General features: G+C 39.5%; 2 protein-coding genes across 2 annotated transcripts; both read right to left on the bottom strand.

Moving 5' to 3' along the window:
- Positions 1 to 3,791: 3,791 nt before the first annotated feature.
- Positions 3,792 to 9,071, bottom strand: LSMEM1 (leucine rich single-pass membrane protein 1). Its single transcript, XM_030960946.1, has 3 exons — positions 8,945 to 9,071; positions 5,705 to 5,842; positions 3,792 to 3,979 (listed from the first exon to the last, which is right to left on the bottom strand). The coding sequence occupies exons 1-3, from the start codon at positions 9,069 to 9,071 to the stop codon at positions 3,792 to 3,794; spliced, it is 453 nt and encodes a 150-aa protein (XP_030816806.1).
- A 4,601-nt stretch (positions 9,072 to 13,672) lies between these two features.
- IFRD1 (interferon related developmental regulator 1) lies at positions 13,673 to 24,783 on the bottom strand. The gene is made up of 12 exons (XM_030960552.1): positions 24,461 to 24,783; positions 22,681 to 22,785; positions 21,644 to 21,725; positions 21,100 to 21,224; positions 20,643 to 20,800; positions 19,284 to 19,334; positions 19,011 to 19,189; positions 18,802 to 18,910; positions 16,754 to 16,888; positions 15,932 to 16,060; positions 14,882 to 14,977; positions 13,673 to 14,359 (listed from the first exon to the last, which is right to left on the bottom strand). Exons 1-12 carry the CDS (start codon positions 24,504 to 24,506, stop codon positions 14,270 to 14,272), a joined length of 1,305 nt encoding a protein of 434 aa, XP_030816412.1. The 5' UTR covers positions 24,507 to 24,783; the 3' UTR covers positions 13,673 to 14,269.
- Between the last annotated feature and the right edge of the window lie 364 nt (positions 24,784 to 25,147).

The raw sequence follows: 25,147 nt of genomic DNA, 5'->3' as shown, positions 1-25,147 counted from the left end.
TATCAGCAAGCTAACTAAGGCAAGAAAGTATTTTGTCTACTGATATTACCTAACAACATAAGGATCCAGCCAGCCCTTCAGGGACTGGCATGATGATGCCTTTGATGGGAGGTGGAGGTATATTATTGGTTAAATATTCCATTTTTTCTTTGCTTACCAGCATTTCTCTAGCATTGTTCAGGTTTATTCAGCAGAAGATTTCCTGAAACCATGTTGTCATTTCAGCAATGATAGTACTTGCAGCAGGTGAGTGTGGGTGGCATGTTGTGAAATCTATCTGAACCCTCTGTGCACTCTTTTCATTTACAGTGGAATTACTGAAAGATGAATGAATTACCTTGGGTAGATACCTCTGCAGCCTGCAAATAAAAGAAAAAGGGAAGAAGCAGTACTACCAAGAACAGCTGTGACTGCTGTAAGATGAAGCTGTCAGACCATCTTCCTCTGGTTGTAACACCAGACATTGCAAAGGCCCTTGAGATGTGCAGCTATACAGGAACAGAACTTACATCTGCAGGAGATATCAAAACATCCATGTACAGCACAGAGGTTACATCACATGCAGCTGGAGCTTGGAGCTTACTTAGCTGTTTATTTGAGATAAGGATTAGGGGGCTATGAACTGAGCTGAAATTCGCTTCAGGGTCAGGTTTGTAGGAGGTTTTGAGTCAAATATTGGTTTGTTTGGGACTACCCAACTGTCAGTAGATTAGACAGAAAAGTTCCCCTAAAGGAGATTGTAGGGGGCCCTCCAGAAAGTGTTGAAGGAGGGATTGTGGTACTCTGTTCTCAGCCCTTGCTCTGATGTCATATAGAAGCAGCTCTGACAGTAAATGGATATTGCTAACTGTTGTAAACTTGAGCTGAGAAGCCAAAGGCAGCCTTAATCACTGCTACCCCACACCCTCTGTGTCTGCAAGTATCTCCCAACATTGGGTGTGCTTTAGCAGCACTAGCAGGATCAACATTTGACCTTTGCATCTCTTCAGTCACTGATCTTAATTGCTGATCACTGCAAGTGAAGAAGCAATTAAATATGAAAAGGATCATTTGGGGCCTCAGTCCTGTAGGACACTAAGCATGCCTGTACATTCCTATGACTCAGCTGGTCATAGGTCTGGGCCAGTTGAGATCACTGACCATCTTGCAGGATGAAAACTTGGAATCAAGCAACAACAGTTCTAATCAATAGCAGAGACAGAAAAAGTGGATTTATTATGAGTACTGATTGAACAACCAGATTAAGAATAATTGAGGACAACATCAGAGAGATGAGGAAACTTTCATACCTTTGGGGACTGCTGCTCTAGCACACTTCTTTTTTTACAGTTTCCTGCCAGAAAAAAAAAATCTTATGGCTCTTGGTATCAGTTCTAGCAGACCACAGACTGCTCTGATAACTGCTGTTGTAATGAGGGATGTGACAAATCCACATTTGAGATACACTGAGTGTCAAATACTGGTGTTTCTCCCTGACTCACAAGTATGGATGTGTGTCATTACAAGGCAGGAGCTTGAGAGCAGTTACAGTGGCTATAATGGGAGTGGGAGAGATGAGAAATTAATACTGTCACTAAAAAGCAGGTGACAGCTCAGAGAAGAACAGAGAAGCAACATTGCAAGTGTCATGATTTTAGTCTTAAGATACCTTTGCTTTTATCATTTAATAATATTTACAGAAAGATGTTTGGGTTAGACTTCAGGTTTCCTTTCTTTACAAGTTCTCTACACTTATATTTTCATTCTCTGATAACTGTATTAGAGTCACCTTTGTAAAAACTACTTGTGATGTCCAGAGGAGATAAGTAAAATTGCAGCTGGGAAGTAACAGCAGGAGCAATGAATTCTTGAATCCAATCTTAACCATTTTCATGTGAATAACTTGACAGTAATACACCAGGAAAATAAAAATCAGGAAATAGCAAGAAGGTGATGTAAAACATAAGTGTAAAAGAAAGCACTCATAATAGCCGGAATAGAATTGGTGGGCAAATCCAGGTAGAGTGATACCAAGAATTTCTCCTGGACTTAGTTCTTCCCTTTGTTGTAGACAATGAAGTAGTCATCACAGAAAGAATATCATGAATTCTGGAACAGAAGACTGCAATGCTAGCTGTTGAGTTTGGTGACTTTTTTTGTAAAACTGTCCAGAAGAAATAAGAAATAATTGGATGAGAATGAGAACTTTAAGTAAAACAAAAGATGCTGGACATATTCCATAGCGTCAGCTGCCATTCCACTGTCATGATGAGAGTAACCAATTTATTGCTTGAGTATGAAGGTGCCTTCCTTATGTATATTTCAGTAGAAGGTTCTGAATACTAAAAAAATTACAAAGCTACCTGTAGGAATCCATAAAGTTAGAGAGTTTCAGGTTTGTGGGAAAACAGACAGGCCTCAGTGCAGCAGAGTTATGGATATTGCTGATGCATCTTGTTAAGCTGTAGCGAAGATGTGAGGAATAGAACAATAGAGCTATGTATTAGCAATTCGGAATAACTTTCTAAGTTGCAAAAAGTTTCTATAGCAAGGTTGAAATTATGAATAGGGTTTTATGCTTTGTTTTCTTATAAATGAACAAGCGAGCATTGTTTTAACCCCAGCTACGTGTGCATATGTTGATTGGATAGAATCACTGTCAATATGCTTTCTCTCTGTGTAATTGGCTAAGATGAGTATTTGGTGACTTGTAACAAGTGAGTTTCTTTGGCTTGCTGCCTGGATGCGAACTGTCAGGATCTTTGCCTAGACAAAACTATGTATTATAAAGATTCTGGAAAATAAACGGTTCCGACACATCCATCAGTGGTCCCGTCCTGTTCATGTCTGTATATAAACTGCCGGCGCAGCTACCCAGCAGTCCCTTATGTGATCACACTTTTAGGTGTCTGTCTCCACAACAGTGTGAATTCAGAGAGGGTGGCTCCTTCCAGCCTCTGAGATATCACTTGACATTAAAACCATGAAGATTCCAACCATATTTCATCTGGTCTTTCTCTGATGGTGACCAGCAAAAACTATAGGGAGGAGTACAAGAAAAAGTAGTTTTTTCCCCACATCACTTTATAAAAACGCTTAGGCTTCACCTGCAGATTTTGAGTACAGTGTATTGGCATTGCCATGAGATAGTGTGGCTGTGATGATGCTGTGACATAACCAGACTGAGTCCTCTAAACACATTTTCCATGCAAAGCAATAGGACACTCACTCTGTCAATACAAACTTGGGCTGATTATGGCATCTTATGAAAGGGTTTGTTGTTATTCAAGTTTGGGTGTTTTTTTCACAAAAAGAGTAGTATATCAGTACATTTAGATGCACAGAAGGGAAAACCACAAAACTCTAGACCAGAAATGGATTTATTTATAAGTTATGAAATCCAAAGTTATCCTTAAATACAAATAGCAATAGAAACAAGAAGAAAGCTTGTACAAAGATAACAGAAGAATGATTAAGTGAACAAGTCCATGATGGAATCATGTGAATAGAACTCGTGATTTTCTGTGATTGACTTACATTTAAAGTGAAACTAGGCCCTTACCCCTGTGATTTATAATGCACAGGGAACCTGGAAGTTTTGCCCAAACTGACAATCCATTGTTTATTGTGAATCCTATGGGCTTCCTATGACAAATCTATGTCCGTGTAAAGCAGGGTAAAATACTAATTGCTAATGTTTTTCATTCAGCTGGCTTTTCCAGCAATGTTCTAGCAACCATGTTTCAGCAGCCTGTGCGCCATATGTGAACATGTCTGAGTCACGAATATGCTGAATTTCATTCCAAAGAAATTTATTCTCCAGGGACTTTGAGCTCAGCATGGGTAAAGAAGTAAGCACGAAGATCAGAAGGCTTTTCCTTAATTCTGGATTGATTCAGATGCTTTAATATAATATTGTTAAGTTTCTTCAGCTCTTCTATGTTCTTCTTTTCAGATAGTAGTCTGCTTGATATTTGGTCCACCTCATTTCTAGTTTGAACTTGAAAAGGAGAATGTACCACATTAAATTGGCAACATTTAAGTCAAGAGCATCACCATCCTCTCTTGTATTCCTGTGACACTTTGTAAGGAATTATGATGACTAAAAATATTAAACAGAAAAACAACTACAAAACCTAATAATAAGAAGTTATATATATGGTGGGCTTACCTGCTCACTGCATTCTATTTTGCTTATTTGCTGGATTCTTCTTTTAGTTTAGTGCAGAGTTATAAAATCATATATGGCTCAGATAATTTTTGCAGTTTTCAGGAGCATATCCATTAGTGTCAACAGGGAAATGTCTTATTTTGGGGCTCAAGATCCAATTTGTGGCAAGTATGCGCATCTATTTTATTTTGAATAAAAGAAAAATTCTTGCAAATACTGACATTTCGAGGCCAACCTCCTCTGGCATGCCAATATGCACTCCTGAAGCTATTTTTATTTTGGCCTTCTGAAGTTAAAAAATTTACCCATAGGTTTTGAAGCTTAAGTGTAATAGTAGCAATGCTAAATAAATCTCTGCATGCGGTTTGCAAACATCTCAGATTATAGAACACAGTATATCCATATGTATCTAATAAAACATTGTAACATAAATTGAAACACCACTGGAAATCAGTTTCAAAACCCAGGCCTCCACCAATCTGAGTGGAAGCAAACTGTTTTAATTCTTGTAAGAATTTTTTTCACTTTCATTTATAATTTTTCCACTAGAGCAACCCAATACTAATTTTTCTATACCAAGGCTCTACTTTTAGCAGCTCCATGTTAAATAAATCTGAAATTCAAGTATGAGATATTTCAATTAGGATTTTACAATCAAGTTACTTAAAATATACTTTATGTTCTTTACTTGTCTGATATCCCTTTGAGTGCCTGTAAGAAAATTTAGTCAAGGGTTAGGATTTCCTGGCCAAAAAGAAAAATCAGGATTTTTGCTGTTTCAGCAAATTCCTGACTACAGGATATAAGAAATCTTGACTTCATGTGGGTTCCAATTCTTTCAAAATAGTCTTGTAAATTGAAATAATGCACCTCAGATTCTATTCAATATTACTAGCTCAGAAAACCCCAAGATGACAGGGGTTCCATTAACCAGATATGTCTTCAGCTAAACCTGCCTGATCAGTCCTAAAACACTGGAACAGTGATTGTGTCTGTAGACTCAATGCTACATGCAAATCTTGATAAATGTCTGATTCTTTTTCTGCTTGAGGCTTTCTTAGTTCCAAATCAATTTCCAGGCAGTACTTTGATGACAAAGGGTCAAGTCTCCCTTCAGGTAGCCTGATTTAAGTGTTAGCCTGGGCAGAATTCCAGTTTCAGTGGAATGACCCCAACACTGAGTTTTATCTGGAAAAGAATGGAAGGCATGTTGCCAAAGTATCTCACTGCCATACAATTACCTTTAAATTTGAATTTCATTTCCAGCCAGCATTTTTAACAAGACAGTATAGTACTGCTGAGATAAATTCTTCAGAGCTGTTGAAGCTCACAAATCCTTAGCACTAAGAATAAAATTGTGCCTTTTAGCCCTGAGAGAGTGTTGTTTGCCTGTGCTTCTGCCCCCAGGATGGCAACCCAGTGCCCAGAACCATCCAAAGCCTTTGACCATGCAAATACAGGAGTAGCATGTTACAGGGTAGCATGACACATTTCAGCAAAGCTCTTTTTCCAATTGGCCCTACATTTTCAAGAACTGCTCTTTGGTTTACTTACATATTAGGAATATTACAAATGAAACAAGCACCAAACTGACGGTCAAAGTAAGAACAAAGGTGATGAAGAACAAACGCTGGTTTCCTGCATTGCTCCCTGCCATTCTTTCTCCAGTACCACCAGTGTTGTCTTCCTGGTCTGTTAAGAGATGACAAACCATTTGGTGTATAGTTTTTTAAGGTTGGTTAGGATAAGCATGACAAAATGCTTCTTGTACCTGAAATTATGCAGAATACATCGTATATTTGGCCAACAGATTTTATTCCCTGTGATATTTCATGAAAGGGGAAGAAATCAACTTTATGAACTGAGCTTGAATTTGAAAATATCAAAAATTATACATTTGTTATAGCTGTTAGAACACATTCAACAAAAATGTTTCTGTGTTGAAATATAGTGTTTTGTTGAAGTTGACCTGTTTTACAGTTCAGACTTTTACAGCTGTTTTACATGTACAAAAGTTGCAATGAAGTTTTCATCAGGCAGATTTGTAAGGGCTTGATTGTGTTTAACCTTTTCAAAAGGGAAGAAAGCGAAATTCATATTGAAAACCAAGGTACAGATTCATCATGCACATTCATCCTCTAGATATACTTCTTTTTCTGTTTAATGAGAGGTATCTCTGGGGTTATTAATCTCCCAAAGTAAACACCTCTGTTAAGCCCCTAATGTTGGATAGAATGAATTTAGGTCTTGACTGTTTTATCTTAAAACAAATGTTTCCAATGTTCTTCTTCATCTTTAGGATTTGTCGGTTTTATTCCAGCAAAAAATGAGGCACCTATCCTCCCAATTGTCAGGAATGGAACAGAGTCTCACATAGACTACAGATGTTGTCCTTCAAGCACAGGAAGAATGAGGGGAAAAAGAAAGGCACTTTCAATGCTGACCTTGAATCAGCTAAACAAGCCAGTTCATTGCTTTTTAAAGAATGTGTTGCATATATAGGGAAATTCAGTAGTTCCTCTCATAGAAACAGTTGCAATCAGTGTGGGGTGGCAGTAAGCCCCAAAAATAACAAGCCAAGTGAACACCATGAGGAAATTCATGTGAATGTAAAAAATTTACACTTGAGCCAGATTTGTTTAATCTTAAGTTTGTACACTACTGTAATAACTTACAAAGATTTGGGTTTATTTTCTGTTTTGGCGGGAGGAGAAAGCTAATATAATTTCACTTTGGTGTCAGTCTCACACGTATTAAAATTACATGCAAATTACTGTAATTTATCCTTCCGTAATTGCTCTCTTGCCATTCTGAAAGCGAGTAGTGTATGCATCTGTGAAAAATGTATTTCTAGGTCACGTTCTTGTTTTAGCTGGTGGAAATCTCTGAGGTCTTTGCAACTGAGCCTGTAGTGATAAAGCTGAGGAAGGGCTGCAAATGCCATTACAGGACTTTAATAATGACCCTACCTAGGGCTAAGCAATCCACTGAGCTGGTAGATCTCTGGGAATATTTCTGGTTTTCTTTATGTTGTGTTTAACACACTCCTGTCTGTGAGTAAGCTGAAATATTTTCATGTTTCTCCTTTGAGGTTCTATTCTTATTCCCTTAGCATTCATAACAAATGCACATATAATAAGTGTCTGCACCAAAATTGCTTTCTAATCAGAATAATAGGGATGGGCAGGGCCTGCTTCTGCTGCCTGCCAAGCACCCTAAGTTATCAATAGTGGTCTCAAAAGTGGTCTGAGCTTGCTCAACGTAATGAATACTTCTTACTATTTCATCAGGCTGAACATGCCAAGCTACAGTGTTGTGAGGAATTGGTGAGCACACATTCTTGTCAAACTGCAAGCAGTGGGAACATTTTATCACTTAAAACATGGAATTACTGCATGGCTCCTACTGAAGCAACTAAACAGCATATTCATTTTAAACCGCTTTGGATATGTCTCTGATTTTCTGGCAAGAGAACCAGAGTTTTATGCTGCTGAGTAAGCTAGCTGACAGGATGAGATATCTACAGATTCTCCAAGCTTAAATGCTACATTGAAAGAATAATCCGAGAAGAAAACAAAGGATTTTACAAATTTATACTTATTATTATACTTATTATATTATACAAATTTATATATTTATTAAGCTACCATTTTTTACTGCTGAAATGTAGGGAGGGGCATGCATGCGATTATTCCAGAGAATCACATATGAATCCACAGAACCTTGTATATTTACCCTGAAAGTAAATAATACTGTCCAATAAAATTGCAAAAGAAAGCAAAACAGTCACACTGAAAGGAGTTTCTTAAAATTAAAATTTATATATGCCACTGTCTCATTTTCCATGTGTAAAAGTGACAATATCAAGATAATCCATTTATGAGAAATTAGTACTTTATGTCTAAAATATTTGCGTTAAATGTGGAAACCATCACCACTGTAGTTAGTTGGATTAGGAAAAGTTAGGGGACTTGGAAACAGAATTAATGAGAAAATATTTAAGACCCAAAATTAGAAACATGATTAAGTTATGGCCACATTTTAACATGGCTGCTGATCTATAAATTTCTTCACTCAAATTTTCCATTACAATAAGGGAAATAAAAGCAGACTCAAATATTGTTATGTGGAATGCTGCTGAAGAGCTCCAGGTGTTAAGATATTTTCAGGTCACAGAGAACTCAAATTGTAGCTATCGCTGGGTGAAAATATTCTTGTTGCTGTGAGAAATCAAAGGTAGAAATGCTTTATCAAACTGGTAGAAATGCTTTATCAAACTGGTAGAAATGTAGGAGCCATAACTGAAACTGTGAGTCAGAAAGTAAGATGCTTAAAAGTTTTACAGGATATTTCAGGTAACTGGTTTGAGTTCTTCGGAGATGAATCTTAAAGGAATGAGCAGAAATTCTCAGGTGCTTCTATTGCCACATATGAATTTTAGTACTTGGGAAGAGCTATGATGCTATTTATATAGTAGGCGTATATTGGGCATTACTAGAGACATTATCCTGAAAGAGATCACCTCATAAATCCCAACTGAAATAGAAGATAAGATCAGGTTTGAAAGCAAATCCCTAACTAAATGCAAGGATTTTCAGGAACCTAAAGTGGAAATACTCAGGAGGGACAGCTAAATCATTGTCTGATCCATCTAAATAATGCCATTTTCAATCTTTTCCTTACATTTTTCAGTACAGAGCTTGGCATACCTATTGGCCTATTAAGCTGTTGACATCAATGATACACAATATGGATTGTACATACAGAAATCCATGGATCACCTATCATACATACCTAGTGAATGTTGGGATTCAGCTGGACAAACATTTAGCTTGTTTAGGTTGTTTAGGGAATCAACTACATAAAGTTTTCCTTCTTCATGAGTATCAGGCAGGTTAAATTCCAAGGAAGGCCTCTCCATTTTCTCTAAAAGAAACAATAATTTAAAAGGTAAATTAACATATGGCTGTGGGAAATAACTTGTAAGAGTTGGTATACTGTTCTAAGGAAATACTGAGCAGCCTAAACGATCCTTAAAATACAGAGATTTGAAGGACCAGCACACTGACTAGATCTTGAAGGCAGGGACAACTCAATACATAGCACTTCTGTATTCTTGGAAATCTTCAATGATTAAAATATTTCATTTTTGCATTGTATTTGTGCACATACATGTGTGTATGGGGAAAGCGAGAAAGAGAAAAAAGTCAATTTGACTGGCTCCAGCATTGATTTGAATGGTACCTATTAGTGTATTATCCTTTGGTGAGTACTTGGTAAGAGATGGTGTGAGATCCTGGCCACAATGAAAGACAAACCTTCACTAACACTTCCAGGAAAGATGTCACTCAGGTTCTCTTCTTTCAGCATCAAGTAATTGAGACATAAAACAGGGAAGGCAGGTATGAATGTAGGAGATAAGAAACAAGAATATGTGTCTGTTTATACACCTTAGAATATCACTATTATTTCTGAAAAAAATGTAGTCTACTTCACACTTTCGGGCAAATTTTAAAAGCTTTTTCTTCAGACTAGTACCCCTTGCTTTAAAAAAGGCACTGGATGAAGTTCAATTAGTAAAAGCAATTTCTCTGCAGAATCTGGGTGCATGAACTCAGTGAATGATTCTTAACATAAATACAGTTTTGAAAGAAGATTATATATAGAAAATAAGCAATACCTAGGGAGGCGGCTTCTGTGTATTGCATATTATTCCTTGTCTTTTGCTTTTCTTTACACTGCTGTGATTGCAAAAATGTCTTCCAGAAACAACATACACTTCTAGCCACAAGGAGATGCAGGCATTCTAAGTAGCCATGCTTGTCTACAATTGTCACTGAAAACTCCCTCTGTAATTATTAAAGAAAAATATTTTCCTCCAGGTAATATCCCTCTTATTCTAAGATATTCCTTTCTCACCTTAGAATCACAGCCTAAATGTATGTTTTTCTTGCTAGTGAATGCAAGGAGGGAGCCCCCACAGATTAGTTAAAATTTGGATTAGAATGCATCTTACCCATTTAGTATTTTATAAAGCTCCCAAGCTCAGTTTTATCTGCCAACATAAATCAGCACTTTGTGGGATGCAAACTACCCTTGATGACATGTGTTAAGAACCTGAGGGTGATTTCTGAATCCTAGAGGGGTTAACTGTCCTCTTGACATGGTTCTGAGCCTTTTTTTCCTCTCCAAGGAATACAGAACAGTGTGACCAGATTCCTAATAAAACACTTAAATTAAAAACCTAAAATTTTAACCCTAATTGTTTGCAGAAAATCCTCACTCCTTCCCTCATCAAACCAAATGCAGAAGATCGCTATAATTCCCCCAAATCTGAGCGTACTGCAAAGCTGATATTCAATGAGCCTCAGTAAGTCTGAAGACTAAGCACTGAAAGCAATCCTAAAAACAGGGCTTGTTCTCCTGCTAGTAGAGACTGACAGGACTATAAGGATACTTTCATTTTTCTTTTTAACAGCGCATAAGAAAAGATTACAACTTACTTTTTTCTCTGTTCAGGAGTGTTGCTTCAAAGTGCAAAGAAAATATACAAAAGCTGGCATGAGAGGGGTTAACCTTACCTAGTATATGATCTTTAGGTGTGCAGCAGTAACTTCAGGACAGATGGCTGTGCCCACTGCCCTTCCTCTAGAGCATAGCATGGCACCAGACAGCAGTGTTTGTGAGCCATGTCCCCACCAGAGCTGGCTCTGCTCTGCTGTGTCCCCACATGCACATCCTCAGCCAACACAATCATTATGGAGCCCTGTGTTTGAACGGTGTGCCAAAAGTTACCACTGCATGCACAAAGGCTGCTGGTTATTTTTAGATTCTGAAGAGCAGTTGTTTCTCTCTTTTGATTAATACCTCCCTTCAGCTTTAGGGAAGACTCTTCTTAACAGCTTGAGGTGTAATAAATGTGACTACCTTTGATTCATTAGTATTATGAATTCTTTTTTTTTGCACTTATTATTTAAGTATTTGCACATGTAAACACAGTGAAGATTACCATTATTAATTCAAAAAAGTTTATATTACATTTGTTTGATTCCATTGATGTGCCAAAGGAGAAAGGATACAAACATTAGTGTCACTGGACAAAAGTATTATTTTCCCAACAAATCAATCTAAACATTGGGACCTTTGGTTTCACTATATCTTGTACTTTAACTTTGCCTAAAGACTTTTTTCCCCAATACAACTTTTAAATTTCTTCCTAAGTCATTGTGGTAAAAAAAAACCCCAAAACTTGGAATAAAAACACACTGAGAATTCTTCACAGAACGAAAAGGAAATAAAATCTAAAAGGTTAAAAAGTATGAGAATGAAACATTACTTACAACATAATTACATTCAGGTAATGTGCCAGTATGGAAGAAATCAGCCAGTGAAAATCATGTGAAGAAAACTTGTTCTGCAGTTCCTCTCTCTACTTTCAGTCCCATAGGAACCTGTTGAGTCCTGCAGTACCCATAAAGATAGCTGTGAAACAGACTGCCCCTCTCAGTCTATATTTAGAGTTCAGCTTGGCCAAGTATGCTCACTTCACAATATTGATCTGCTAAACAGAAATCAGCATATACACCGCTCTTTTTTATTATATCGGAATCAATAATATCCCACCATGAAGAATGAGGGTTGTTACCGACGATCAGTATTTCACTAATCTTTTGGTTAGTGCCAAGCCTCTTAGCTTTAGTGCTTGTCTAAAATGCATTTGCTATGCAGAAGAGTCATATCTACAACACTGTAGCTATGAGTAACCAGTTTGCTATGCAGAAGAGTCATATCTACAGTATTGCAGTCATGAGTATTTTAAAGTCATAGACTAGAAAAAACAGGGGCTTTCCCCCCTTCTCCCATATATTTTATGAGTTCAAATGGGACAGTATTATGTGGTGGTCTAATTTGTCTGGCATCCTTAGCTGTTCAAAGATTAAATTCTGATGAACTGGTGGTGAGTAGTGCTCCTTTGCTGACAGTTCTTTTGATCACCTTTTTCCTTGCTGACATTGCAGATGGCAGTGTTACAGCACATCGTATTGACAGGCAGAGGGTCTGCAGTTCAATACCACAAATCCTTTCTGAAGCTCTCCCATGTCTAAAATTCTGAATCCCTTTAAACTGCCCATAAACATTTTTCTTTCTCAGGAAACGAGAGTAAATCACCTGACTCATATTTCCCACCCTAAGCTGATATGTTCTGCTGCTCAGAATTGCTCCCTTCCCGCAGGAGTTTCCTGAAGTCCTCCCTCCAAATAAGGATATGCAAGTCAGGAGAAAGAAAAAATAAATCAGTGTGGCATCCATGCCCAAAATCTCCTGACACCAAAATACTTATAAGACAGGGACCCAGGCCTCTTGAGCTGAAAAGGTCTGCAAACCCAAGGGAGGTCTGCAGGGCTGCAGAAGAGCCACCTCTGCAACGGCGCTGAAGCCACATGGGTCACGGTGGATGGCAGCTGCAGAGTAATGGGGAAAAGGGCAACCTCCTGCTTGGCCCCCTGCCAGGAGGTGCTGCAGAAACGCTGGACAGGAAGCCACCAAAAGTGCCTGGCAAAGGACACCAAAGGTGACTACGCAGCAGCTGCAGTAGACACCAACCGGCTTGAGGGAACAGTTTTGCTCAAAAGGAATGTCTTTGGCCAGGCAAGTACAGGCACACAGCTTCACCTCATTCAAGGATCTGGGTTTTTTCTCCACTTGTATGACACTGACATGTGTTCCATCGTCAGTTTTCAGTTCAAGGTTTTGTGTAGTCCAAGTGATCAGTTTTGCAAGCCAAACAAGTTCTTATATAGTGGATTTATGGGGAAAAAAGACAGGTTAGAGTAGAAGGTATAGTATACATTGACTTTCTCTAATAGGTTCAGCTGTAATCAGAAACTGGGAGGGGAAAAAAAAACCCCACAACCACTCCACCCCAAGCCCAACTTTCCCTTATCAGAGCCGGCCACAGTTTCCAGGAAGCAGTGTTGTTTTCAATGTAATGTTTGCTTCATCTGGTGACAAGCATTTTAAGAATGTTTATTTAAACAAGCACTTTTACAGATCTTCAGGTTCAGAAGCTCCAGTTAGCCAGGTTTTAGTGTCTTTATTACATAACATCCCTCACCCTGCCACCCCTATTCCTAAGTCAGTTCTCAGCTACTGGCAGATTTCAATCCTATAGAACCAGAAATTGAGGTTAGAAGAGTAGTTTTCAACACGATGAACACAGGGAAGCTGGAATGGTTCCTCTAAAATAAAGGACAACATGTTTTGCAGCACCAAAACTAGAAAATGTTTGTCCATTAGAGAAGCAATGGCAAATTAAGATTAGGTGGTTGTGCAGAGCACATTCAAGTATAAGACACCTTTGAAACACAGCAAAGCACACTTGCACGTAGCATCTACTAACACACTGAGAATACCCCAAGCACATGTTTGAACCAGCAAATAAACAAACCCATCTCTTTCAACCTTTAGGTTTTGCCAATGTTACAGTGTTTCAATAATGGAGTAATTGCTATTACACAAAGAGCAGGCAGTGAGAAACATTTTTATTCCAAAAATTAAATATTCAATTTCAGAACACAAGAATCTTGCTTTTATTTTACATGGAGGCAAGTATTTGTCATTCACTACTTGACAGTCAGTGGAAGTTACTGAACTTCATAGTCCCTGTCAGGATAAAGTTATACTTACATAGGGATTTCTTGCCTGTCTACCACTGGTGAGTTTTAAAAAGTTACTAAAATAATTTCACACAAACATGGGTCATCTTTGCATATTCTTACCAGAGCACTTAGTCAATGACTTTACCTTTATATAAAGAATCCAATCTGACACACAGCATTTGACTACAGTTATCCACTCCATTTCATGTATCAGTTACAACATAATCGACCTCTGGAGCTAGTGGGAGGCTAATGTATAGCATTATAATATATCCCTGCACCAAATGTTACATCAATCTATATACAATGTATACAAAACTAAGCAACAACATGCATTATATTTACAGACTATGTAACAAACCCCTGCATAACTGCAAACTGACTACGGAAGTTAAAAAATTCATTTAAATGTTACAAATTTATTAGAATTATGAAAATTGAACCCCATTGAAAAGGGAATCTAAAAAAATTCCCCCACATCTGCTCTTTTATCACGACATTTACTTCTAGCCTTCGTCCGAGCCTTGAATGCTGCAGAGTTGTACAAGTGCTATAAAACAAAAAAAGAAAAAAGAATTACATATTGTCATAAGGTTTATGCCCTTCGGAGACTTTTTATGTTACAAAACAAATGAAAACATCCTTTTATTAATCTTTGAAGTAAACTGGTAGGCCTTCTGAAATTTATAGTGTGTTATCTTTGCACTAAAGGCTTATCTGTGTGTGTGTATGTATATGTGTATATATACATAGACAGACAGATATATTTTTCCTGTAGGTCCCTCCCCAAAAAATACGTATCTCTCAGAAGAGACCAAGTTTCACATGTGTGGAGCATGAATCTAGTACCCATCAGCAACCACATCAACCTTGAGACCCCTTGGAAAAAACACAGAAGCAGACATGCCCAGTGGAAAATTTAAGAGTTCATAGATGCATACAAGTAAGGCTGGGTTTCACTCAGGACAATATGAGGCACTCTTAGAACTACAGTATAACAATGACAGCTTCTGAAGGGCAGGAGTAATTAGAGTAGGAAGTAAAGAAAATTCATTACAGTGCAATAACCTACCCTTTCAAAACGGGATATCTTCATTGTTTTAAGAGTTGCAGCATCCAGCATTACTGGTGGACCAAGCTCAAACACATTCCGAAGAAAGTCATTTGACTAAACAAGAAACACACCAAATGATTAGTTTCCCTTCTAATTATTAAGTTTCTAAAGTTGACTACTGTAAAATACCAAGTATTCCAGTAAGAAATACTAAGATTTGTGTCAAATTGCTGCTATCTTTTGCAATTAAGTCAAGAACACTTCCTCCTTCAACCAGAATAAGGCTAAAAGCAAAAACAGTCACCTTGAGAAGACAGCTCCAGCAAATGAGACACTGTTTTGTTCTACACAAAACCAGGCAGCTGAACAGACCTGTATGGTTTCACAACATACCAGTTTTAAAGTATCTATCTGTGGAAGTAGTACTTGAAAAAACTGAAAAACCTGCTACATGCCCGAGCTGCCTCAGTCACACAGAAATTCAATTAACACAGGACTGAAGACTTTAACCCCATGATTATCACAGCAATTTGGGAGCATATATTCCTAAACTACAGCTCCTGCTTCTGTTACATATGCAAACAGATGACTACAAAACAAGCAGTTCCCAGAACAGAGATAAAGATTTATGTCTTCTCCCTGGAATGCTGTCACCAGTGGGCGGCAAGCTGTGTTCATTATTTTTGACTAAAACTTTCCCTTTCTTTTACAGGTTTGAACAGGAAGGGTGGAGGCATACAGCTTTATAGCCAGACAACTATATCATTCTGCTGAAAGAGAGTATAAGGATTCAGGGAAAACTCTGAAGCTAAAAACATATTCAGCCTAAATTTCTTACTTCTTGGAGAAGTCGATTACTACACTAGCACACCCAAGCTACAACTCAGAAGCAGCTTATCCAGACAGATGCAGCCCACTGTAATTAATTTTTTAAGTGCTGTCTTTAACACCTCAAATGCAAGGCTCATCACTAAGTTCTACTCAGGATCTTGTAATTCAGGCTGAATTCCATCAAAGAAGCCAGACACAGAGGAACACAGTCTGAGCAAGTGTCAGAGAGCAGCTCACCTGCAAATGGTATTGCATCCCCGAGCCCAAAATCTCCTTGAAGGTCTCGTACGTTTGTTTTTTAACCCAGCAGTCAATATACATGCGCTCAGGCCCAAACTTCACCATCTCTGTGGGGAAGTCACGCTCCTATGCAAAAGTCAAAGGAAACAACATCTATAATTTTAATTTAAACAGTCTTTTGTACTAGGAATTTTATACATCTCCGTGAACTTGATTTTGACTGATGAATTTGGCACACCAAAACCTTCCAAATAACACAGTGTATGTATGCTAAAGATTGTATTTGTTCATAAAGCAGATGCACACCTACAGTCAAATCTCATGTAGAACTTTAAGCTAATATTCTTCATGATTACAAAGTTTTTAAAAAACAAACGCTCAACTTTCATCTTTAAAATTACTTTAGGAATTGGACTTATCGCCAGGAAAACCAGTTCCAAGTACAGACAGAAGTCATCTTTAAGTCAGAATATAAGCCTCATTTAGTCTCTACCTTACAGGTATTTGGGACAATGGAATGTAACAAGTGCTAATAGGTGACTCAGATCCTTCTACAGGCAGAATCCCAGAGGTGACTTCAAATTATGCCAATCCTTCTTAGCTTCCACAATATTTAACTATTCCCAGTCTTTTTTCAACATTCCTAAAAAAAGCAGTTCTAGTCCATACATGTGATCTGACTACCAAATCTCATTTAAAATAGCTTTTTCCTGTTTCTTTCATTGAAACAGTAATTCTGTGTAATTATAAAACTGTTTTCACTGAATTGTATACTATACATTTTGAAGGTCTAGATTGTAACTAAGACAAAACAATCACCTCAACAGCCCGCAGAACGTCTCTGAAGACAGATCGCTGCTTTCTTTTATCCACTTTGGCCCGGTGCTTGTTTCCATCAGTAGCCAGAGCTCTTAGTTTCTCTGTTAGAAGGTCCATATCTTCATAAAAGAAATCCTAGGTTACCAGAAAAAAAATGTTTTTTAGATTTTAGTTTATTGTATGGCCTTAACCTTTTCCCCCACAGGTAAGAAAACTGATCTCTTTAAATTTTGGGTGTGTAGATCTCTACAACCTCTTATTTTATTTAAAAAGACAGAGAGCACTTCTCCAGTTCCATTTGCAGCATTGAAACCAGCAAGAACAAAGTCACAGCACCCAGTTTACCAGGAAGGGCGCTAACAAAGTCTGTTTGGTCAGCCATGTGACCCATACAGCTCCATCAGTGTGCATATACACCTGCCAATCTGTTCTACTCCAACGCCATTAATTCCAAGGGACTCAAACTGCTCACAAAATTACTGCTGCTGGAGGCAAACTGTGAGACACCACTGGACTGAGAGTATGGAATATTTAGCTATAAGTCCTGTATGAAATGGGACATTAGGAAGCTTTTTTTTTAATGCTTAACAAAACACTTTAAGTAAACTGTAATAAATAGCTTTGTGTTATTCACTTCATTAATTAATATGTGCTTTATATATATAGAAATATTTTATCCACTGCACTTAATTCAGCGGTAGTTCACCTGGACTAGTAAGACTGCATGCAAACTTACGTAAAAACAAGTTTTTGTGGCTTGTAGGTTTTTTTTAATCTGAATGTTTTGTCATATCAACTGACTAGAGTGAGCTTACTGCAAGCCTTCTGAAAGGAACTGGTCCAAGGCAAATACATCAAGTATTTTTAATCTGCACTGATTGTTAAGGATTCAATGAGAATAATCTGTAATGATTAAAGGGGCATTTCCTCAGTGCAGGATTTTTAAGATATAATTTTAAGATTAATTACTTGCAGTCAACTTGACCAAATAAAGGATCAAGTTTTGGTTTCCATTTACTTTTCCTTTCAAAGTTGACTTCCATAGCCAAGAGACTCAAATCCACACTGCTTGCATTTATACAGAAGCCTTAACATTGTTTCATGTTATGCTGTGCTAGTGTGTCATGATTCCTGACTTAAATGGAGTTATCCTTTCACTTTAGGCAGCATTCTGGCAAAGCGCAGCAGCCTTGATTGAGCTGGGAGCCCTTCAGGCAACTCTCCCAAACTGTGCCATGCGTAAGCAGAGGGAGGCTGTTTCCTTCAGTGCTGTCAAGAAAAAAGTCTGAAAATTAATAAGGCATATTGAAAAAAGTAAATGCAACTTTAGCTGTGGACAAGCTAATATTGAGCAGTTTGCACCTAACCCAATTCAAAAGCAAACTCCAAGAAATTTCACCAAATGAAGTGTTACTGATATCTGTGTGAAATTTGTGCCAATTCTTTAAAAACCTCCCCCTTAAAATGACTGCCTAGTTCTTAACTCACTAAAATAGTTAAATGCTGCGAAACCATCATGCAATACCAGCTACTCTTCTCAAGTTACCTAAGTAAAAATACTGCAGAAACAATACTTAAAGTCAACATGTTTTCTACCTGATGATAGATTTTGGCTGACAGCGGAATTGTGCAGGTTGTGAATTACTCAAACTTGTCTGCATAAGCATCTGATGAGTGATCCCACTACAGTAAACAATACTGTTTCATTCTGGAATCTCTCTAGAGGTGTCTTTTTAAGATTTTATTTTCAAAGTGGGTGTAGGATTTAGATTTAAATCTTGCATTCCATATTTCTAGTTGCTATTGAGTAGCATTTGATGCATTTTGTTATATTGGCCCTGTTTTGCAATATAGAAATGAAGTGTAAAAAATAATAGCTACGAATTATTGCTGTACCCACTTAGACTGGGGCAGACTCACTAGAAGGAACATAAACCATGGAATTATTTGCTACTTGTTGAGGTCCAGGGTGGAGTGCAACACAGGTTAAGTAATTTGTTTCATCATTATCCCAATGAAAGAAGGTTTAGCTGCTGACATCTACTTACAGCATCTGTTTCACGTGCCAGTTCAAACAGAAGTGCTAGTGTTTCTCCAGCAGCTATTCTCATGTTGAGATCATCGCAAGACAGCAGGCTTGGAAGTTTATGCAAGTGCCTAAGGAATAAATCATATTCCATTAAGACCTAAATTTTACTGACACTGTTCATTGCATATAGAGTCATTACAAATTCTGCTTTCCAAGAAAGATACTCACATTTCAATTTTCTTCTTCACTTCGTTCATTGGACAAATGGTCAACAGCAATGTCCACGCCAAGAGAGCACTGACGTGAAGCACAGTATTATGGGTACTTGATACACCATTAGTGTCTCTATCCCGCTGATAGGCCTTCATGAAGACGTTTTCCAGGCATTCCATAGTAGAGTACAGCTCCTGGACAAGTGAAAAATACAATGGAAGTGGTTTAGGAGTCACACATATTCATCTTGCCAGTTTATTACATTTGAAAGGTATCAATCATCCTTACCGTAATGTCATCAGTCACGATGAAACAGCAAATCCCTAAGCAGGTTGCACACTGGACACAAAAGAAAAAAAAAGTGTCAGTATTTGACAATAATGTTACAGTTTCAAACTTGGGACCTTTGAAATTTAACATCTGGAGCAACAGAAACTTGAGATAAAAACCTTAAGAGTCTAGAAGTCCCCAGCCCTTAATTCATCTTCTTTGTCATACTTAGCTCCCAATTCCCATCTACTCTCAGGATGATTTTACAGCATTTGCTACTCACAAGCCTTCACTCTCCATGTATTATTATTTTTAAATAGCTTACAAAGCCCTTCAAAAAGCTCTATGTGGCGTTGTTTTCACCCAATGATTTTAAATCTCACTAGGATTTACAAGCAGAAACTATGCTGATAATTATATGACACTAACATCTGTGGGAAATAGTTTCTCCTTCTGACCACTATTTCAATTAAATAGCCTGGAAACTCTGCCCTTGAAAAGCCTTTCCTGGAACTTTCCAACTTCTCCTGCAGATCTGTTTCCTATGCCCCATATTCTAGTCCAGTTTCTCTTACGAAGAATAAAGAGAAAACCATTTGAAAGTGATGTTTGCACCAAACACACAGGACTCAAAACTACATTTGAACAGGACAAACTTTAGTAGCTTTTGTTTGTAGAAATAACTACTGTTGAACTAATACTACCTCCTTTTTGCAGCTGACAGTATTTGTTGTGCCATAGCTTGACTAAGAGTAGCCAGCCACATAATGATGAAGGAAAGTTGGAAAATATTAGCTGAATCACTGAAGTTTAAGCAAAAGTAAAACTTTTGGCAAGTGCTTTGGACAATCTTTCCTCACTATTTCATGCATACTGCTGATGTATCAATGAGATTACCAGGCAAAAGTAACTTAAAAATACATTTGGTAGAATGGCTGTATTGTTTACGTAGTTTCCAGATGCGCTATATGTGATTTTACCAAGAATAAATGTAAATGCTTAAGTAACATTCCTGTGCTGTTTAAGAATAAAATTAAATTTCAAGAATAAAATAAAATTAATACAGGAAGGATATATCACTTAGTAGGAAAATGTTTTCTAGGACTCCAACATCAGTCCCCAGAAGTAAGGGAGCTGCAATACAGTGAGTTCAGACACTTGACAAAGCAGTACATGTAACAGCTGAAGAAGAGAATCACGTTCAACTTTCAGGTGGAACTTTTTAAGCCAGTGAAAACTGCTATGCATCGCTGAGGGCATATGTCAACATTATGAGTACACACTAGTGTGGTAACCTTTCGTCCTGGATTACACAACAGTGAGCTGGCCAGAAGCAGCCCTCTGTCCCTGGCTGGCAAATAGACATTTCATACTTACAGCCTGTCTGGCCTGGATACTGGCTGTTCCATCACAGACAATCTTCTTCAGAACTGGACCAAGGGTCTTAAAAATCTCCTCGCTTTCAATTCCTGACCCCATCTGCACACACAGAAGACACGCCAGCCCAGCAGCTGCACACTGTTCATCGCTCTTACCTAGGGATTAATTAACACAGTGATGAGCAACCACCTTTTGCCCTGCCTGCCTCCTTTAATCTTTTAAAGATAATAGTCTGAAAGCATGTAAGTGGAAATTCAGAAACCAAGAGATAGAAGATAATTTCAGTTAATTTTCTAGGACAGTTAAAGTGTGACACCTGCATTCACAAAGTAATGTTACCTAAATTATTAAGCATGCTGTAAAGTACTAGAGAACATTCACAATCTTAATTTCTTTTAAACAATGTGCTATTTCATAGGGATTATTGCTTTCTAATAGCATGCATGTTAATTACCTTTCTTTATGCAGCGCTCAATGCTATCAGTTAGGGTCATTCTCCTCTCCATGATAAATTCATATAGTATTTTAGAAGAAAATGCACTTTTCAGACTTTCAAGGGCTGCTTGTCTTGTCTTTGCACTGTTAGAAGAGAAAAGGAAGACCTGTAATCAGCACATATCAGCTAAACCTTCGCCCTTGCTTTATGGTGATTTATATTTGCCTACACCCAGTAGTAAGAGTAATCCACAGAAGTACTATGAAGAAATGAAATGCTCTGAATTGCCTTCTTACTCATGGACAGCAAAATTTTGTTTGGAGACAGAGTTCACAGCAGTATTGCTGGCCAGAAAGAAAGTCACTCTACTTCAATATATTAGAAAAGGAAGGTCTAACCCATCCTAAAAAATCAGTAGAACAAAAAAGGTTTATTTAGACCTAGAAGTCCTCCCCAGAATAAAAATCTCAGTAATTTATAGAAGAAGATTTGATGTGTATTTTCCTTATTAAATCAAGCAAGAAAACAATGTACGAATGTGTTTCTTCCAAGCAGACTATACCTCTTGTCCAATGTAAGATCAATAAATCCCTTCAACTTGTATTCTAAGTCTTCTTGAGTAGCTTCTTCATCAACTTCGGGCCCTAATCCAGAAAAAATAATTTAGTCCCACTGATACACATTTTATTAGCATACACAGTAATTCCAACACAATGCTTTTAACACTAGTAAGGAAGCAGCCTAATATAGACAACACCTTCAGAATTGCTCAGTATCACAGCAGCATAATGGTGTTAAACCTACTACATCAGGCTGTGCCCTAAAATACTTGCATAAAAACTGGCCTATTGATACATTTGTGCTGCTCCTACATCTGCTTCTTACATATGCCAAGAATGAATGAGGGAGAGAATCTTACATAAATTTTCTCCATTTGATGACCATCATCCAATCCTGTCAACACATTTTCATCCAGTCCACTACATCTAGCCCTGGAGAACTGTGAGGTGCTCAGAGCTGATGCAGTGAGTCAAAGCAGCCTGTCCCATATAGCATCAATTCAGACACAGGAGCTCAGTTAAGAGCAGCATGTATCCAAAGATGACTCCCGGCTTATCCCTGTTTCAGGCTTTCAGGTCCCCTCCTCTCAACAAAATGACATTGCAGTAGTCCAGGTTGCAAAGATGGTAAAGGAAACAAAGCACAAATCTAGCTCAAAACAGGCAAATGTGACTCTTCCCATCTTAAACTCTTCTGCAGTTCTTACTGCTTCAACTACCTCTTATGAAAATCCATGTCTTACAACTCATCTTAAAATTCTTATTGTCTCTATAGCAGTACTCTACATCTTATTGTCTCTATATCTATATACTATTCTAGTAGAATAGAGCCTGATAGTTTCACAAGGCTCATGAAACCTGGAGTATATATTTATATATATAAACCAAACAAAGAAAATGGCCACTGGATTAGCCATCACAGTGTTAATATAATGTCATTATTTTATTATTGCTACTTACAGTCTTCTACTTAAAACTACTAAATCAACTCAGGTTTTATGTTTTTAAAAGATGAATAGATATAAATAAAAGAATTTACCATCCTCAGTGAAGCTAGCAGGATCACTGAAGCCACTGCAGTGGCTCATGGTTTCAATTGAAGCATCTTCATCACTAAAAGGCTGCACGTTTCTGGGCTGACCACCTTAAGCAAAGATGAATACAAGAGTTTGGTCATTTCTCATACAGAAAAGGAAGATCTGAGCACCAAAAGTAGAACTGATCCCTCCCAGAGCAGATTTGCTTTCCCTGACCCAACCACAGAAAGAACATTTCCAACTGCTGGCTCCTTTACTCCCACCTACTCTGAAGACTTTGTCAGCTCTGTTCTGGAAAATCATTTGTGAGCAGTGAGGAAGGGCTCACCTAGTACTGGTCCAATTCCTACTCTAGAAATTGGATGAATTCCAACTGGAAATTTAGGATCTTTCTACAACTTCATGTTAAAGCAGTTTTCTGTGACTGTGCTTTAAAAACAGGTCTATGTTAATTTAACTGTTAGAATGCGCTATCTAAAAAAACTGCCATACGGACTATTTTTTAATTTTGAGGAACTTCAAGATAGTGTAAGGCAAACCTTTGGGCAAACATACACTACCCAGTTCAATGCAAGGTATATGGGATTAGGTGGAGTATGTGCAGGATCAGCTATGTCTAACTCTTTTACTACTGAATTACAAGTACATCAAATGCTTCAAAGGGGGACAGAAGTTTTCCCTCTCAGGACGAAGAAGGCCTTGGCGCAGCAGCTTTCACACTTTTTGATGCAAGTAGTCTTTTTACCAGTGTTCACCTCCCTTTTTCATATCTGTTACTTCTCCAACAGTTCCCAAATCATCATTTACAGAACTCTGAATTCTGTTCTTTCAAATATTTCTTTTTCCTAAATTATTTAGAAGGTTGCACACAGGGCTTACCAGCTTCAACCAGGCTCCCTGACTACCAAGACCCCAAAAAACTATTTTTATCTAGGCAGAATCACCTTTCAGCTGGATCAACGCCCAAATGCTTTCCAATTAAGTTAGTCACACGCCGGAAGTTTTGCTACTTTTAGCTGTATCCACTTGTATCATTAACCATAACGCAAAAAACCCCACCAGACAATGCACGAGCGAACAAACTTGGAGGCCCATAGCTCTCACATGGCCACCTTCTTGCTGCTATCAAATAGGGATTCAACAGAAGTGGCAAGAACGACAGCAAGTCCTTCATAAACTAAAACAAGAGCAGTTGCAGAAACACCCTATAAATTGTTCACTTCCTGAAAAATTGGTATTAGAAACCAATGCTGCACACAGCTATGCTAGCTTGAAGGGCAATTTCTCACCACCCCACAAAACCTCCGTTCTGCCCCAAGCATGAACACCTCACACACGCACATTGTGCATTTGTTTATTTCATAAAACCCTATTTTAAGCTAGAAAAACGATTTTTCTATAAAGACAGAGCATCCCTTCGGGGCACGACACGGTGACACACAGCCGCAGCAGCAGCCGGTGGTGCAACGGGCGGACCCGCGGCCGAGCCGCCGCTGCCCCGGGCCGCTCCCGCCGCCGCCGCCAGCGCGGCCGCGCCCGCCGGCCCCGGCTCCCCCGGCGCATGCGCGCAGCGGCGTGAGGTGGCGGTTTCAGGGACGGCTCCTGTCACCCGCCCGGCCCGGCCAGCGAGAGCCCCGCGGCCGCGCCCGCCCGCCCGTGCTGCTGCCCACCCAGCGCCCGCGGGGAGGCGCGGCACCGCCCGACAGCGGGGCTCTGTTCCCGCGGCCACGGGAAACGCCGTCTGCACGGCGCGCCCCTACCCGCTGGCCCGGCCGCACTCACCGGCTCCGCGCTGGTGGTTGCTCCCCCGCTTCTTAGGCTTGGGCATGGTCGCAGCGGCGCTCGGCTCGGCTCCCGCGGCCCCTCTCCGGGTCTCGGTCTCCCTGCTCCCCCCCGCCCGGGAATCAGCGACAATCAGCCGATAGAAGAGCAGGAGCGCTTTTTACTCCAACGCCTTTGCGAGGCTGACTTCTCGGGCCGGGGCAGCGGGGGCGATTGGCGAGAGCAGGCGGAGGGCGAACCGGCAGCAAAGGCAGAAATCCCCGTGGAGGCCCGTGAGCGGAGTCGATGCATCTTTCTCCTCTCAGACACCCGGGGCTAAAGGCGCGGAGGGGGCGCCGGATCCGCTTTTATAGCCCCACCGGGCTGCGGGGGCGGAGCCTCGCGCAGCTGCAGCCAATGGCCGGGCGTTGCGACGGTGGGCCGCTGACTCAGCGGCGCGAGCTCGTGACGCGCGAGCGCCGCTGCCCAGTGGCGGGGCTGGGACGTCAGCGGCGCCTCGCGCGTCGCACCGCGGTGCACGCCGGGAGCGGCGGCCCCGGCGCCAGCCCAGGGGCGGTGCTGGGGGCGCGTGAGGCCGCGCGGGGCGGGGGACAAAGCGCGCCCGCCGTGCCCGGGCGCTCCCTCCGTGTCCCTCCGTGTCCGTCCCTCCGTGCCGGCCGGGCTCGGCTTCCGGCCCGCGCCATGTGC

Source organism: Camarhynchus parvulus, chromosome 1A (genome assembly GCF_901933205.1).
Source record: "Camarhynchus parvulus chromosome 1A, STF_HiC, whole genome shotgun sequence".
Taxonomy (NCBI): Eukaryota; Metazoa; Chordata; class Aves; order Passeriformes; family Thraupidae; genus Camarhynchus; species Camarhynchus parvulus.
The sequence above is the reverse complement of the archived record's forward strand: the minus strand, read 5'-3'. Positions and strand labels throughout refer to the sequence as shown.

What these genes read in the sequence shown, in the direction of transcription:
- IFRD1 (XM_030960552.1), bottom strand. Translation starts at nt 24,506, where the DNA reads ATGCCCAAGCCTAAGAAGCGGGGGAGCAACCACCAGCGCGGAGCCG. An exon ending in GATCTTACATTGGACAAGAG is followed by an intron (nt 21,225 to 21,643) that starts GTATAGTCTGCT and finishes CTCTTCTAACAG; the next exon opens with TGCAAAGACAAGACAAGCAG. An exon ending in ACGTTCTGCGGGCTGTTGAG is followed by an intron (nt 16,061 to 16,753) that starts GTGATTGTTTTG and finishes ACTTTTGCATAG; the next exon opens with GAGCGTGACTTCCCCACAGA.
- LSMEM1 (XM_030960946.1), bottom strand. Translation starts at nt 9,071, where the DNA reads ATGGAGAGGCCTTCCTTGGAATTTAACCTGCCTGATACTCATGAAGAA. An exon ending in TGAATCCCAACATTCACTAG is followed by an intron (nt 5,843 to 8,944) that starts GTATGTATGATA and finishes ATCTCTTAACAG; the next exon opens with ACCAGGAAGACAACACTGGT. An exon ending in ATTTGTAATATTCCTAATAT is followed by an intron (nt 3,980 to 5,704) that starts GTAAGTAAACCA and finishes CTCCTTTTCAAG; the next exon opens with TTCAAACTAGAAATGAGGTG.